At 42.8% G+C, this 14,893-nt stretch overlaps 1 protein-coding gene and 1 non-coding gene across 2 annotated transcripts; one reads left to right on the top strand and one right to left on the bottom strand.

The window, feature by feature from the left end:
- Nucleotides 1–2,955: 2,955 nt before the first annotated feature.
- LOC125540917 (CASP-like protein 4B1) lies at nucleotides 2,956–4,443 on the bottom strand. The gene is made up of 3 exons (XM_048704441.1): nucleotides 3,940–4,443; nucleotides 3,692–3,812; nucleotides 2,956–3,548 (listed from the first exon to the last, which is right to left on the bottom strand). The coding sequence occupies exons 1-3, from the start codon at nucleotides 4,311–4,313 to the stop codon at nucleotides 3,378–3,380; spliced, it is 666 nt and encodes a 221-aa protein (XP_048560398.1). The 5' UTR covers nucleotides 4,314–4,443; the 3' UTR covers nucleotides 2,956–3,377.
- Nucleotides 3,002–3,089, top strand: TRNAM-CAU. The gene is given in 2 exon segments: nucleotides 3,002–3,039; nucleotides 3,054–3,089. It is a non-coding gene; the product is annotated as a tRNA-Met (tRNA).
- Nucleotides 4,444–14,893: the final 10,450 nt, after the last annotated feature.

Genomic DNA, 14,893 nt, shown 5'->3' with positions numbered 1-14,893 from the left:
ATGACAAAATTTTAAAATTTTGCTCTATAGGGCATGGCAAATGAAAAAAGTACAGTCACATGAGAAATTTTCAAAGAACAAATCTCAGTGAACATGGCAACTGTGGATGTTTGCACACAAAAATGACACACAGCAAACTTTGAAAAAATAGTTGTTAACTTAAAAATCCTGGAAATTTGCCATGTGTGACAAAAATTGGGGAAACTGCAGGACATGGCAAATTCTAGGAGGGGGGGGGGGGGGGGGGGGGGTCAAGGTCACATGTGCAAACTTTTAAAAAATGTTGTTATCTAAAATTTGCCATGGTAATTGTAGTGAAACAAAATTCTTAGTTTTGCCATGTGATTACTGCACATGATAGTAATCTTTTAAAAATATAGTACAAGTGACATGGATTTTCTTTAAAAACTCTATGGGGCAAGGCAATGAAGAAAAAAATTATGGTTACATGGAAATTTTGGGATTTTTTTTCTCATTGAACAGGTAAAGTGTATATATTTGTAACAAAAATGGACACATGGCAAACTTACAAAACATAGTTGTTAACTAGAGACCATGGCAAAAATTTGGGGAAAATGCGGGACATGGCAAATTCTAGGGATAACATTGGTCACCGAAAGCAGGGAAACTTCACAAGAATGTTCATTGATTGATGGAAATTATCAGGAAAATGTGGAAATATAGGTTATAATTGCCATGAGATATGTTAGAAAAAAAAACACCAAATTGCCATGTTGTCAAAATTCACATTAGAGAGTCCAAAATTGGACATGAAGGATAAAATTTGTCATATTTGTACATCTCTCCTACTTTGGATGATGGAAAAGGTAGGAAAATCATAGCCAAGGAGGTGTTTGATAGCCGTCAGGAGGCCCAACCAAGCCTGTGCGGTGCAAAAAATTGGACGTTTGGTTACTTCGGCTGCATGCGATTCCTGGGCGACATAAACCTTAAAGCAGTATCATGCCAGGCTGAAGGGGAACGACTGAATCGGTTGTTTCTCCAGAGCCAAGCTTGCGAGAGCCACACATGGATCTCGCCTGCACATGTTGGGAAGCACGAGAGACAACGAGACGTCTCATAACTGCCTCCCCTCTTTGATAACACCGCCCACTACGCATTCACGCCACACTCCATCTCTCTCCCACAACCCTTCGATTTCTCTGATGGTCGACCATCAACTGCGCCACCTCACTCCCATTGCTGTCGGTAACCCAATCCACGACCGGTGGCTCGCAGACTGTGTGCTAGGTTCTTGTTATAATCTGAATGCTTGCTATGTTGTCGCTATGATCAAATTACTTGCTAGGTTATTGATGTGTTCTTGCTATGTGAATGCTTGTTTACTATCTTGCGATGATCAATTGTTCTAGCCTAGTGTTTTGAATGGTAACCTTAATATATGTGTTCAGTTTGAATGGAATGCATGGTCAGAGTAGAAAAATTGTGCATCCATGATCCGAGTAGGACCAATGTGCATGCATGAATAGAGTAGGATAAATATGCATGCAATTGAGCACTGGTATGATGCACCGATCATGGCAATTGAAATTGGGCATTGCTATGGTTAGTGCATCATGTCGATGAAAATTGCCTCGATCAATGCATCATGGCATTGCTAAGGTTACCTACTCCTGTCTTCTGAACTCGCAAGGTTGTAAAGACAGAGTAGGATACCGCTGGTCAAGGGGTCTATGTCGTCATTGGCGGAGAGGACACCGAGGACATCATCGCGATGAACAGGTGGCTAAAAAGGGCGAACATGCCAGGTAGGATAGCAGAGATGATGAAGCTTCTAGTGATTGGCCGCATACCAATGCCTGGCCATAAGCCAGTAGGCGTAGAGCCACTAAGGTTCACCAATCAAGGACGCTTTACACATTGCCATGCTCGTCATCCCGACGAATAGTGTTGCGATGGCAGCAACGCGTTGGGAGCTCCTCCAGATCCCATAACCAACATCGCGTCGAGAGATTGGCCGTCAGGGTGGTCGTCTCGAGCTCCCACAAGACCTTGGAGCATGCCCCGACAATGGGCATGAGAGATGCTGCATCAGCACCATCGATTAGCCACAAACGTCGGTGAGAAGAGGGAGAAGCTGTGCCAATTCCCCATCGCCACCGAACGGGAAGAAGGGAACAACGACTCGTGCTGCTCCACCAACTGCCATATCCACCCACTTCCTACAAGTCGATGGCAGCCACTTTAGGAATCCTCTGGTGCTACTCCAGTGTGCTACTTTGTCCATGTGTTGATGCTCCGCCCACGACCGTGACCCGTGTCGCCGCTCCTTGTTCCCTCGAATCTTCCACCAAGCACCAGTTTATCCCATTTTGGTGAGGGGACGAGGTTTCTCCAGCCTGGAATTGGACATTTCTCGATCAAGATCTGATCTTCTCTCAATGCTGATCACACCCCCACCCCTTGCCCTCCTCCACCGACGACGACACCTTGCTCTCCCAGCACTCAAGATGACAAACGGCTACTTCCACCCTTGTGACCGCTGGGCAGAAGGAAGGAAAAAGTCACAACCCTTGCCGGCGACGAAGAGAACACACGCATGAGCTTGGAGGGAGAGTGGAATGGGGAGGGAGAACCGACTAGGGCGGTGAGGATGTTCTCGAAGTGAATGCGTCACTCTTTCTTTTGTCTCGCCTGCTAGTCAACCGAGATGTCGGATGTAGTCACACAAGCACGATAGAGAGCGAACTAATTTGCTAGGGTGTTGGCATTTTGTCCTTGCATCAAGATTCGTGCGTGGCATCTTGCAGACGTCTTTGCGTTCGCTCAAAAAAGTTGCCAAATTTGTATAGCATTAAGTAAATTTATTATGAGAAAACACTTTTTTTTAGAATTATTATGAGAAAAAACATTGGGGTGTATGCATACACCGTGCAGTCACCCTAACAGGGTTGCTAGTGGAGTATTGTTTTGGGAAGAACAGGGAGTCGCAAATAAGTACAGATTAGTAAGGTGGGCATTCGTAATAAACAAACACATTGGGGTGGTGGCGCAGTTGGCTAGCGCGTAGGTCTCATAGCTAAACGTGAGTGATCCTGAGGTCGAGAGTTCGAGCCTCTCTCACCCCAAAACCCCACAAAGTGGTGATGAAAATGCTCTCTTGACAACTTGGGTCGTCATGCAAACATCTGATCTTCAGATGCCAAGAGCAACTCTGAACTTTGTTTGTTCTTTTCCCTCTCCTTTTTGCTCTTGGATCTAACTAATCTTCTTCTACATAAGAGGATTCACGAGCTTACTCCGAACTTTGTTTTTCTCCTGGATTTAACTAATCTTCTTCTACAACAGCCATGGATGGATGTCACGACTCACGATGGGCCGACTGCATGCTGGCTTGGCTAGCTAAGCTAGTCGTGCTACGCGTGTCTGGAGAGCATGGCGGACAGGGCGAGCGCCGCGAAGGCGAGGAAGCCCAGGACGATGGACGCGGCGATGGCGTCCGTGAAGACGTTGACCACCGCCGACCTCATGCGGATCGTGATCGGGAGAGCCGCCGCCGACGCCGTGACCAGCAGATACGCCACCGCCTGCATTCATTCAGATCATGGGAATGTTTCAACTTGCATGACAATCCATAAGCTAGCTATAAGTCACCGCACACGGAAAGCTGCATCTAAAATGATCACGTGGTACACTATACTGGCCTAGGCAAGATTGTCTGCAACTTCACCTGGTCGCCGGCGAAATCAAGGAAGGTCGCGTGGGCGTCGCCGCGGCGCATCCGGCCGAAGTTCTTCAACGCCTGCGCCGCAGAGTACACGAACGCCACCACGGACACCCCGAGAAGATACCTAGCAAATCAAGCATGCAAAGCGACCGCCCAGCCCATGATCAACAGCTCAACACCGTGCACGCACACTGTCAAGAATGGTAACATGACCGATCGAGCAATAAGCTAGAGATGACGCGCACGCGCACCTGTACTCCTGGTAGCGGAGGAAGTCCATCCAGTCCCCGTGGCGGCAGGACGCGACGAGCGCCATGGCCACGAAGGACAGCAGCGCGGCGCCGGCGCGCAGCACGAGGACGATCCCGTTGAGCACCTGCGCCTGGTCGCCGCCGCCGACGTTGTGCGCCTGGCGCGCCCTGTCCCTGCTAGGCGTGAGGGGCGTCGTCGCCGTGGCAACGGGCGCCCTTTGGCCGCCGCCCTGCGACTGCGAGACCTGCGGCGACTTTGGCTTCACGGCCGCCGGGGCCGGCGACTGGTGCGGGGAGAAAGGCGGCGGGGGCGGCGGGGACTTGGCGACGTAGTATTCCGAGTCCGGGGACGCGGCGTGCAGCTGCATGGCCATGATGCCTTAGCACGTAAGGGAACGAACGAGCGGACGGACGATGGAGGAGCGTGTATAGAAGTATAGATGTCTCGCTCGCATGCATTGCATTATTTGCGCTTTGCGAAAGCTGGGCGGGGCGGGTGATTAAAGGGGCCGCCGGTCTAGGGATTAAAGCCGGGAGAAGAAAGTGAGGGTGGTGGCTATGGCTGTGGGTGTGACATGGCGCGTACTAGCTTTGGCTGGCTAGGTTGTTCAGCTGGCTAAGCAATGGACCGGGGGCTCGGGAGGGAAGGAAATAATTTGAAATGTGTGGAACCAACATGATGGACAAAAGGGGTATTGCTTAACGGGGTATGCAATCGCTTAAGAAAGCAGCTCGCACTTAACACGCGTACTTACGTGGCAGGCTGAGAAATCAATGGAATTATGTCCGTTATTAACACTAGCAAAAAAGCCCGTGCGTTGCAACGGGAGAGGAAACATAACACACGCTCTTAACTCAACAACCATCACTCAAGACCACAATAGGTTCATCTCTTTTATTTTTCCGAAGCATCATATTTGTGTTGCCGCTTATCCTCCTTCTCACTCTCGCCGGCGATGGCCTCGGTGTTCACACAAAACAACAAAAAACGTGTGTTGAATATGGTTAACCCTATGGCGTCTCTCTCTCCCTCTCTCCTCCCTCTCCCTCTCTCTCTCCCTCTCTCTCTCTCTCTCTCACTCGCTTTCTCTCACTCTCGCGATGAGAAATCTGTTGTTTCCCCTGCGACATTTTTCAGAGATATGCATGTGTAGTTATCGATATTTTCTTTTTCATATATGGTTATAGTGGGGTGTTTATTTGCGATCCGGATCGCCGCCGGTATGAAAAAAAAACGAATCTTGCGTTATAAATTATAAGTTTGCTTCCATAACAATATTTAAAAAATATTTAATAGGTAAAATTAACATCATATTTAGATTCCACACATTTTTCTAATAAAATTTCATATATAATATGTTAAAATCGAAGTTACGGTTTAAAAAATACAGATAATTTAGAAAATCATTTGGTTTGACTCAAATATATTTCAAAAGAATATTTAAAAATACTTAACAGGTAAAAATAATCTCATATCCATATTCTACATATTTTTCTAATTAAATTTAATATATAACATGTTCAAATCGAAGTTACGATTTAAAAGATATGGATGATTTTAAAAAGCATTTGTTTGACTTAAATATAATCCGCGGATGAATTACCTAAGACATCAGTGGGGGTTTGAAAAATGTAAAATAAAGGTTCGGGTGTGACTTAAATCTGGATGGCGGGTTGATTTAAAAAAGGGACAGGAACTTTTGTGTAAAATACAAAAATAACGATTTGTTTTAACTTAAAACAGGACTGCGGGTTGAATTCTTTAAAATAAAGGGACTTTTTCTAAAAAATGCCATGACGGATGAAAGAAACCCAATTTACTTTATTATTAGGTAAAGATAAAGACTAGTACTAAACACTTCACTTTCAGAGTGACTGGACATACGGTCTCTATTGCATCCTTGTGGATCGAGAGAAATGGAAGTAAGGAGTGGATGGACTGGTTTACCTTCTCCGGTGCTACCATTTATTCTCTGCGATGTGATCTTAATTAAAACGCAGGGTTTACGCTACTCTTGGTTCTGCTCTTTACTAAAACATCTTATAAAAGTGTACAGAGGGTTGACCGGACAAGAAGCATGAGCAGAGGATTGAGGGGACTTTATATAATCCCAACAAGAATTGGGTGAGGGAGTGGGGATTACCCAGCCCCCCGGGAAGGAGGGGTTGGTTGAATCCAATAGGAGTTACTTTCCTAAGGTTGATCACAGTGGGGAGTAATTTATACTAGTGTCATGCATATGACACTAGTCTAAGTTACTATCTTCATAGTGCAAAATAATAAAGTTAAATACACCTACAGTACATGAACTTGCACTGCGGAAACACTTTCATAGAAAAACTTAAAAATTGAGACAAATGGGTCATTAAACTTGCTTTGCGGGAACAAAATCATACAAATTAGTCCGAAACGACCACGTGGCGCGCCACGTCGGCAGGGGAGCACGAGCTGGTGGCTGGTTAGTTTGTAGAAACCTCCCTAATAATGTAAACATTGAACCCGCAGTCCTGATTGAGATTGAGCAGGGAAAAAATTATGGATAACCCTGTACTTATGCCAAAAGTCACGTTGGCACTAGTAACCCTCTCCAAACCCCTTCGCTCTTCATCTTCGTGGCCTGTTCGTCTCCTATTCCGCATCGCTGTGGCCGGTTCATCTCCTCCGCATCGCCCTCGCCGTGGCGATCACGCTGGATGGATCCACGTCCTCGAGGCATAGGCGAATTTCCTCCAGACTACGGTAGGAAATCAAGTTGTCCCGCTCTCTGCTCCCCTCGTTGGTCATGTTCTGCTAGGGTTTTGATCAGGTGTGATCCTCGGTATTTGTGGCCGCGACATAGATGAAACTCTGGGCTTTTGTGGAGTTTTGGGGGGCGTGTGGTTAAGATTCAGTGTTTGATCAGATTTGGCATAGATGTAGTGTGTTTTCATGTATTGTGGTGTCCCCTGTTTTGATCAGAAATATATGTTGCATGCGGTGTTAAGCATGGGGTTCAGACTTGCTGTTAATATAGTGCGGTAAAGAAGAATATGGGTTCAGAAACCTTATAGATTCAAATCAGTTTCAGAAATGTGATATACTGTACTGCAGTTTCAGAATTAATATAGGTTCAGAATTGAGTGGCAAAAATTAGTGTACTGTAGTTTTATGTTCATAAACAATGCTTGATATATGGTTAGGGGCATATTTGGAAGTGCTGTTGCAAACCATTTTTCAGTAAATGATATGCATATTCATTAACAACAGTTAGCATTTTTCGTGACACGTAACAATCATGTACTTCTACTTGCAGGAGAAAAATCCAATTTCTTTACAGCGGTGTTTGAACACAATGGCATATTTTGTGGGCTGGATGATAGAAGGACATTTTGGGGGGAAGCACTCAAGAGGAGTATGACAATTGTGATGCGAGCACATGGTCTAGGGATGTGATTAATTGCATATTGCAGCATTTGGGATATGACATTACTAGTCCTGAGCTACAAGTGTATTGGTTATTGCCTGGGAAGGACATCCTAGATGGCATGGTTTGTTTAGATAATGAAGAAGCAATTGCTTCAATGGCAAGGGCGGGCAGAGAAAACAGAAGTTTGCATGTTATAGTAGATGAGAGAAATCATGTGAAATCAGAATGGGATGATCTCATATATAGAGGCTGCCTTGAGCTGCCAAGGGTAATGACTCAAAGGAAAATGCCAAGTGGATTTAGGCCCGGAGAAGGCACTTCTGGGAGCACTAGTTCATGTATGATGCTGGTGAATGAAGCAGAACCACATAGTTATGTCCATCGAGAACATGAAGAGGAAGCCGAGAAAGGGCATGGAGAGGCAACAGAGGATGAGCATGGAGAGAGAGTAGAGGACGAGCATGTAGAGGCAGCAGAGGATGAGCATGAAGATGGAGCAGAGGATGAGCATGCAGATGGATCAGAGGAAGAGCATGGAGAGGACAGTGGCACAGATGAAGATTTTTATGAAAGTGATTATGATGTTCCTGATGGGGATGATGATCTATTTGTTCAGAATGTTGATGAGAGTGTGAATGACCACAATGAGCAGAAGGAATACATAGATGATGAAGATCCAGTGGAAGATGATGGTGATCTAAACTTGTCTAAGAAAGAGCTAGAAAGGTTGAAGTACTCTTTCAAGGCATTTAATCCAGAGGTGGACCTAAATAATCCAATTTTCAGAGTTGGACAAGTGTATGGTGAAATGAAAGAGCTTAGAGCTGCTTTGGTTGCACACGGTGTGAGAAACAGGGTTAAGATTAACAAGGAAGAAATGAAGCAACGAGGTTGAATGCATCTTGCTCTGCTGGATGCCCCTGGCTTTTGAAGGCGTCTAAGGACAACAAAACAGGAAGCATTGTAATTAAGAGATACAATTGCAATCACACATGTCAGAAATCTTGGGATGCAAAGTGTTTGTCAGTTAAATTTCTTACCGGTAAGTTCATTGAGGAGTTCAGAGACAACCAAAAGATGGACTTGGTGACCTTTGGTAACAAAGTTCAGAGAGAATTCAAGGTCAGACCTCATAAAGTCAAATTAGGAAGGGCAAGGAGAGCTGCACTTGGTTTGATACATGGAGATGAAGCAGCTCAGTATCAACAGCTATGGAATTATGGTAAAGAGCTGAGGAGGAGCAATCCTGGCAGTACCTTCCTTGTTAGCACTACTCTTGTTAAGGAGAATGAAAATGAGGACCCAAAGGATCATTTGTCATCGTTGTATTGGTCATATGATGCTTGCAAGAGAGGTTTCTTAAATGGATGTAGGCCCATCATTTTTATCGATGGATGCCACTTGAAAAGTAGGTACAAAGGCCAGTTACTTACTGCTGTTGGCATAGACCCAAACGACTGCATTTATCCCATTGCAATGGGAATGGTTGAAGTAGAATCAAAATTCTCCTGGGAGTGGTTTCTCACTACATTAAAGCATGACTTGAACATAGTGAACACCTCCCCATTCACTATAATGAGTGACAAACAAAAGGTATTTTGTTCACCACTAAAATGTTGTTTTCAGTGTATTAATTTCTGCATTATAACAAATCTTAGTACTTACACCTGTGCACTTCTCTAGGGCTTAATAAATGCAGTTGGAAAGGTGTTTCCAGACTCAGAGCACAGATTGTGTTAGACATTTATATCAAAACTTTCATATGCATTTCAAAGGAGAGACATTGAAAAACCATTTGTGGGCAATTGCAAGATCAACAAATATCACAAAATGGATGTTGAACAGAGAAGCAATGAGAGAGGACTGCCCTAGTGTTGTTGCTTGGTTGGAGAATAAACCTGAAAACCAATGGGTGAAAGCATTTTTCAGTGATTTCCCCAAATTTGACATCCTATTGAACAATATGTCAGAAGTGTACAATAGGTAAATTGCAGTACTGTGCTTTCTATTGATTTGCATTGTATTATGTAAACATTTAATCATTTATTTGCAATGCATTGCAGCTACATATTGGAAGCAAGGGAGTTCCCTGTGATTTCAATGATGGAATGTATAAAGGGTAAGATTACTGCTAGACATGAGAGCAAGCAGAGAGAGGCAAGAAACAAATGGACTGGTAGGATATGCCCAAAGATCAAGAAGAAATTAGAGAAGGAGATAGAACTGTCTGCAAGTTGTTTTCCTAGTCACTCTGGTTTGGGAGTATATTCTGTGATATCAAGAAACTTTACATACCTTGTGGATATTCCAGCAAGGACATGTGATTGCAAAAGATGGCAACTTAGTGGCATTCCTTGCAGCCACTCTATTGCGTGCTTTAGGGAAGAGAGGATAGATCCAGAAGAAATGGTTCACAAGTGCTACACAATAGAGACATACCTGCTAGCATATGGGCACAATATAATGCCTATGAGAGATAGGGCTCACTGGGAGCAAGTTAATGGAATTGTCGTTCATCCACCGATTTACAAAAAAAAAAGATGGGAAGGCCACCAAAGAACAGGAAAAAAAACACCTGAAGAAAAGCTTCAGAAGGATGGCAGCATTGCACTGAACAAGAAAGGTGTGAGCATGCATTGTTCAATTTGTGGAAAAGCAGATCACAACAAGAAGGGCCATCAGAAATTCATGGAGAGGGAGAGTGAGAGGGAAGCAAATGAGATGGAAGAAGAAATAGAAGATCCTTCCATTTTAAATGTAAGACATGTAATTTCAGGACATAGAAGTTCATAAGTGTTAGTGTCATTATTCACACCATACTATATTTCAGGACATCAGGACACACATGGAGGACACAAAGCTAGATCCTATGCATGTGCCTTTCAGCATGGTACATATAATGAGGCAAGAGGTGAAAATAGCTATACACTGCTTCATATGTTCTCATATCCATTTAATTATTTATAATGACTTATGAATGTTATGTCTAAATTTTCATTAGGAGAGAATCCATGTTTCAAATGTCAAACCACCTGGTCCTTTGCCGGATATATCTAGATTTGTTGCTGATGCCAGGGACTCCATTCCCGAGAGAAGAACAATTACTACTGCTACAACCAGACGAAGGAATAGGGGAAAAGGCAAAGGGAGGCCACTAGATGATGAAGAAACCATTGGTGCTACAAGCAGAGGAAAAAACAAGAGACAGAAAGCAGGTACTAGCACATACCCAGGTGATGGAAGCAATCGTGCAAGAGGGCCCAACAATGCAACAAGAGGAGGTTCAATAGCTGCAAGAGGTGGCCGAAGTGGTGGTGCAAGAAGGGGAGCAAATGCTACAATAGGTGGAGGAAATGCAACAATAGGAGGAGCAAATGCTGTTGGAAGAGGGGGAACAGATGCTACAAGAGGTGGACGAAGTGGTGCTGGAAGAGGGGAAGCTAATGCTGCACGAGGTGGAGGAAATGCTGCTGGAAGAGGAGGTGGTGCTGATGGAAGTGGTGGAACAGTTGGTGGAAGGGGCTGGTGCTATCTTTTTGCTTGGAGAAGATGGAGAAAGGAGAGATGCATCTGTTCCAGACCTAAATGCTGCTGCAATCCCTGACCTCAATGCTCGAGAAGAGATCATTGTGACCCAAAATGCGCCTACGGGTCCTTTCTAAAGTGGGATGTTAGCAAAGTTCATCGATGAACTAGCTAATCATGTCGTAGTTCATGTTTGAACTTTGTAGGTACTTTATTTTGTAAGGTTCTAAAAACCTGAATGTTGCTGCATTGGCACTGCTATGTTATGGACCTGCTATGTTCAAAATGCATATATGCATGTTCTGAACCTTGCTATGTTCTGAATCAAATTTGCATTATGTCATCTATGTTTGTCAGCCGGCATGTTCTGATGGTTTCTATCTTAGCCGACATGCTCTGAGTGTTTCTTTTTTCTTTTTTAGGTAGGTAATGTTCTGAATTTTTCTAATCCTGAAGTAAATTTTGAAATTCATGAAACAACTGAAATTTTGTCCATCTGAAAACAGAGCATGTGCATGAAAAACAGAGCAAACATAGTTGTTTGCAGGTTTAGAAAGTACAGGTTCAGAACACTTTTTTTTTCAAAAAGGGGGGACTCCCGGGCCTCTGCATCAGGACGATGCATACGGCCACATTTATTAGAAAGTAATAAGGTTCAGAACACATACAGAGGTGTCCTGCTAAAAAAAGTTGAAAAAATGGGACCTGGGAGTCGGAACCCAAGATCTGCGATTTAGAGCTCGGCCACGACGAGTAGGTCCTAGCTCGCGGCATGCAAAACGTCGCCGACGACACCGCGCAGCGGCCGCAGAAGCAGGGCGCCGGAGTAGTGTTTCTGACTTTTGACTGGAGTACGAAGCTAGCTCGAGCACGACGTAGTTACAGCCCTGGAGTACGCACGTACACATAGGTGACTTTGGCGGCTCAACTTCCATGCTGCAGGAATCAGGGGGCGTCTCCAGTTAAGTGCATGTGTCTACAGGTGCTAGTTTCAGACTATCAGTTAGAGTTTCAGTTAACTACTAGTGCTAGTTTCAGTTTGTTATTTCAACATATAACAGGGACGTTTTTGGAAATATTCCTCCTGGAACGTGCAAGTCGCTACAACCGACGTGGCCTCCTATGTGGCCGTTTCGGACTCGATTTGTGTGATTTTGTCCCCGCAAAGCAAGTTTAGTGACCCATTTATCTCAGAGATAAATACATCGGGAGTCCTAGAATTTGCATGTGATGTTTAGTTTAGTGCACAAATTTATAAAATACGTGATTGTAGTCATCAAACTTGCGCAGACGTTCAAATACGATGCTTCCATACGTATCACGTTGCCAATCGCTCGCCAACGTGGCAGAGGCGCTTGGTCTTAGTGCATGTGGCGTTTTATTTGCAGAACCCCCCGCCTCCCAAGTTTGATTGTAGTCATCAAACTTGCGCAGACGTTCAAATACGGTGCTTCCATACGTATCACGTTGCCAATCGCTCGCCAGCGTGGCAGAGGCGCTTGGTCTTAGTGCATGTGGCGTTTTATTTGCAGAACCCCCCGCCTCCCAGGTGTTTTTGGTAATTACGTCTCTAGGTTTGTGGGATCCACCTGCCAGTGGGGCGCAAAAGAGTTAAAATAATGCACCATGTGCTGATTCGAACCCACAGCCGCTCCATTTCCATTGCGCAAGCTAACCATCAGACTGGACAATCATTGCTGCTAGGTAAATAGACGCAGATGCTATTCTATTGTCAAAGCTGACAAATAAATTCAAGGGTGAGTGAATTTTTTTCATTTCACTCAAAAAATTATGTTACATTCAAAACTATTTACTTTTACCTACACTTCAAATTTTAAATTAATCAAATTCAAACAAAAAATTCGTTGACTATAATTTACTTACATTCATTCTGAACTATTTATTTTTATATAATTTTTTTTACTTATTCCAATTCAAACAAAAAATATGTTGATTTGTTCGGAAGAATTTACGTTCATTCAAATCTATTTTTTCATCTAGATTTTTGAATTTAAAGTTAACTGAATTCCAAAAAAACTTTGATTTGTCTAAAAGAATGCACATATATTTTTATCTAGATATTTCAACTTTAAATTATTCAAATTCAAACAACAAATTGGTTGATTTGTCCGAAAGAATTTATGTTCATTAATTCAAACCTATTTTTGCATTTAGATTTTTACACTGAAAATTCTTTGAATTCAAACAAAAAATCATTTTTTAAAGAATGTACATATATTTTTATCTATATTTTAAAATTTTAAATATTCATATTCAAACAAAAAATCCGTTCAGTTGTCCGAAAAAATTTACGTACATTGATTCAAACCTTTTATTTTTATCTACATTTATAAATTTATAATTATTCGAATTCAAACAAAAACTTAGTTGATTTGTCTGAAAGAATTTACGTCCATCATTCTGAACTATTTACTTTTATCTAGATTTGTAGATTTAAAATTATTTGAATTCAAACAAAACATTCAGTGAGCCGCAAAAGAAAAACATTCGGTGATTTGTCTGGAAGAATTTACGTACATTAACTCAACACTATTTATTTTTATCTATATAATAAAATTTTAAATTTATTAGGATTCAAAAAAATATGTGTTGATTTGTCTTTAAATAATTACGAAAATTTGACCATTTTGTGGGTGAGTGAAATTTTGGCATCATCTTTAGTGCGCAGGTCATGGACATTTTTTTTAACAGGGATGTCACGCCGCTCATTCTAGAGGATATTTGAATTGAATTGCGTCGTGCCGATCTCTAAATCTTGGGTTGGAGGAAATAAATTTCATGACGGCAGGAACAAAACCAACATATCTTCGTTGTACACTAATCGGAATTGTTGCCAAAGTAAATAGTTCGGTTTGTCTGCATACTGGTACGTGCATGTGGTGTAGTGGCAAGCTCTGCGTCTTAATGCTGTTTTATCTTTCTCAATTTCTCCCGTCCCAACACGCGCTGAAAAATAGGCAACGCAGGCTTTTATACATAACTAAATTGAAAGTGTGGGTGTTTTTGCCAAAAATAACATGTGCGCATCACTCTGGCCTGTTTTAGTCACTGCCAATGGGCCATAGCCACACTAGCATGTCACACAAGCGTGAGATACGTCTGAATACGGAATTTGTGACCGTATTTGCACACCGGCTCAAGTTAGATGACTTCAAACACGTATTTTACAAGTTTATGCATCAAACTGACCGTCCGATGCAAGTTCTATGACCATCGGTGTATTTACCTCTTTGTCTCAATTTTCAAGTTTGTGTATGAAAGTGTTCCTGCAGTGCAAGTTCGTGTACTGTAGGTGTATTTAACTCAAAATAATATGCTAGTAGTGTCATAGATTGCTTCATTTATTAACTCATAGACTCATTTGCCTCGGAAAACGCTATGTTTACAGTAACATACTCCCTCCGTCTGGGTTTATTAGGCTTCTCAGCATCACAAGCATGTCCCCTTTTATAAGGCTCCGTGTTGAAAAGGTGCATGCATGCAACCATTTCATTGGTTGTATTGAAAGCTATTGTTGTTGATGCCATGGCTGAAAAGTTAATACACTTCGTACGTGCTTTTTCATTGGCTGCATGCATGTGAGAGAGTGCATTGGGAGTGGAATGGAAGAATTAATATGAACAAATTACTATGTGTCTTGATCTAAGAGAAGTTGTCTTTAGGCCTAATAAACCCGGACGGAAGGAGTATTATGTTACCACAAGCACCTCTTTTCTTATTAAATATTTGCCACATAAGCAAAATTGTCTTGGGATATATTAAGTTACTAACTAACTTATCCTCACTATGGCTAGCCTAACAACCAAACAAGGCCTAAGAGGGGGGCAGTCATGTTATGTTAGGCCTCGAAATGTGTGGAACCAACATGCCAAGCAAATGCGGCGCCATCGTACAATGGCAGACGCACCAGGGTGCAATATTTACAATCTCGCGGTAGACTCGTGGAGGCATGCATTTGATTTGAAGCCATGATTGTTTGCTTTAAGGGAAATCTACCGCCA

The sequence above is a fragment of the Triticum urartu genome, chromosome 2, assembly GCF_003073215.2.
Source record: "Triticum urartu cultivar G1812 chromosome 2, Tu2.1, whole genome shotgun sequence".
Lineage (NCBI taxonomy): Eukaryota > Viridiplantae > Streptophyta > Magnoliopsida > Poales > Poaceae > Triticum > Triticum urartu.
The sequence above is the reverse complement of the archived record's forward strand: the minus strand, read 5'-3'. Positions and strand labels throughout refer to the sequence as shown.

Bases quoted from the DNA above. Each gene is read 5' to 3' on its own strand.
- LOC125540917 (XM_048704441.1), bottom strand. From the start codon at position 4,313: ATGGCCATGCAGCTGCACGCCGCGTCCCCGGACTCGGAATACTACGTC. The intron at 3,813-3,939 runs GTGCGCGTGCGC...TTGATTTGCTAG, and splicing joins CTCCGCTACCAGGAGTACAG to GTATCTTCTCGGGGTGTCCG. The intron at 3,549-3,691 runs GTGAAGTTGCAG...GAATGAATGCAG, and splicing joins TTGATTTCGCCGGCGACCAG to GCGGTGGCGTATCTGCTGGT.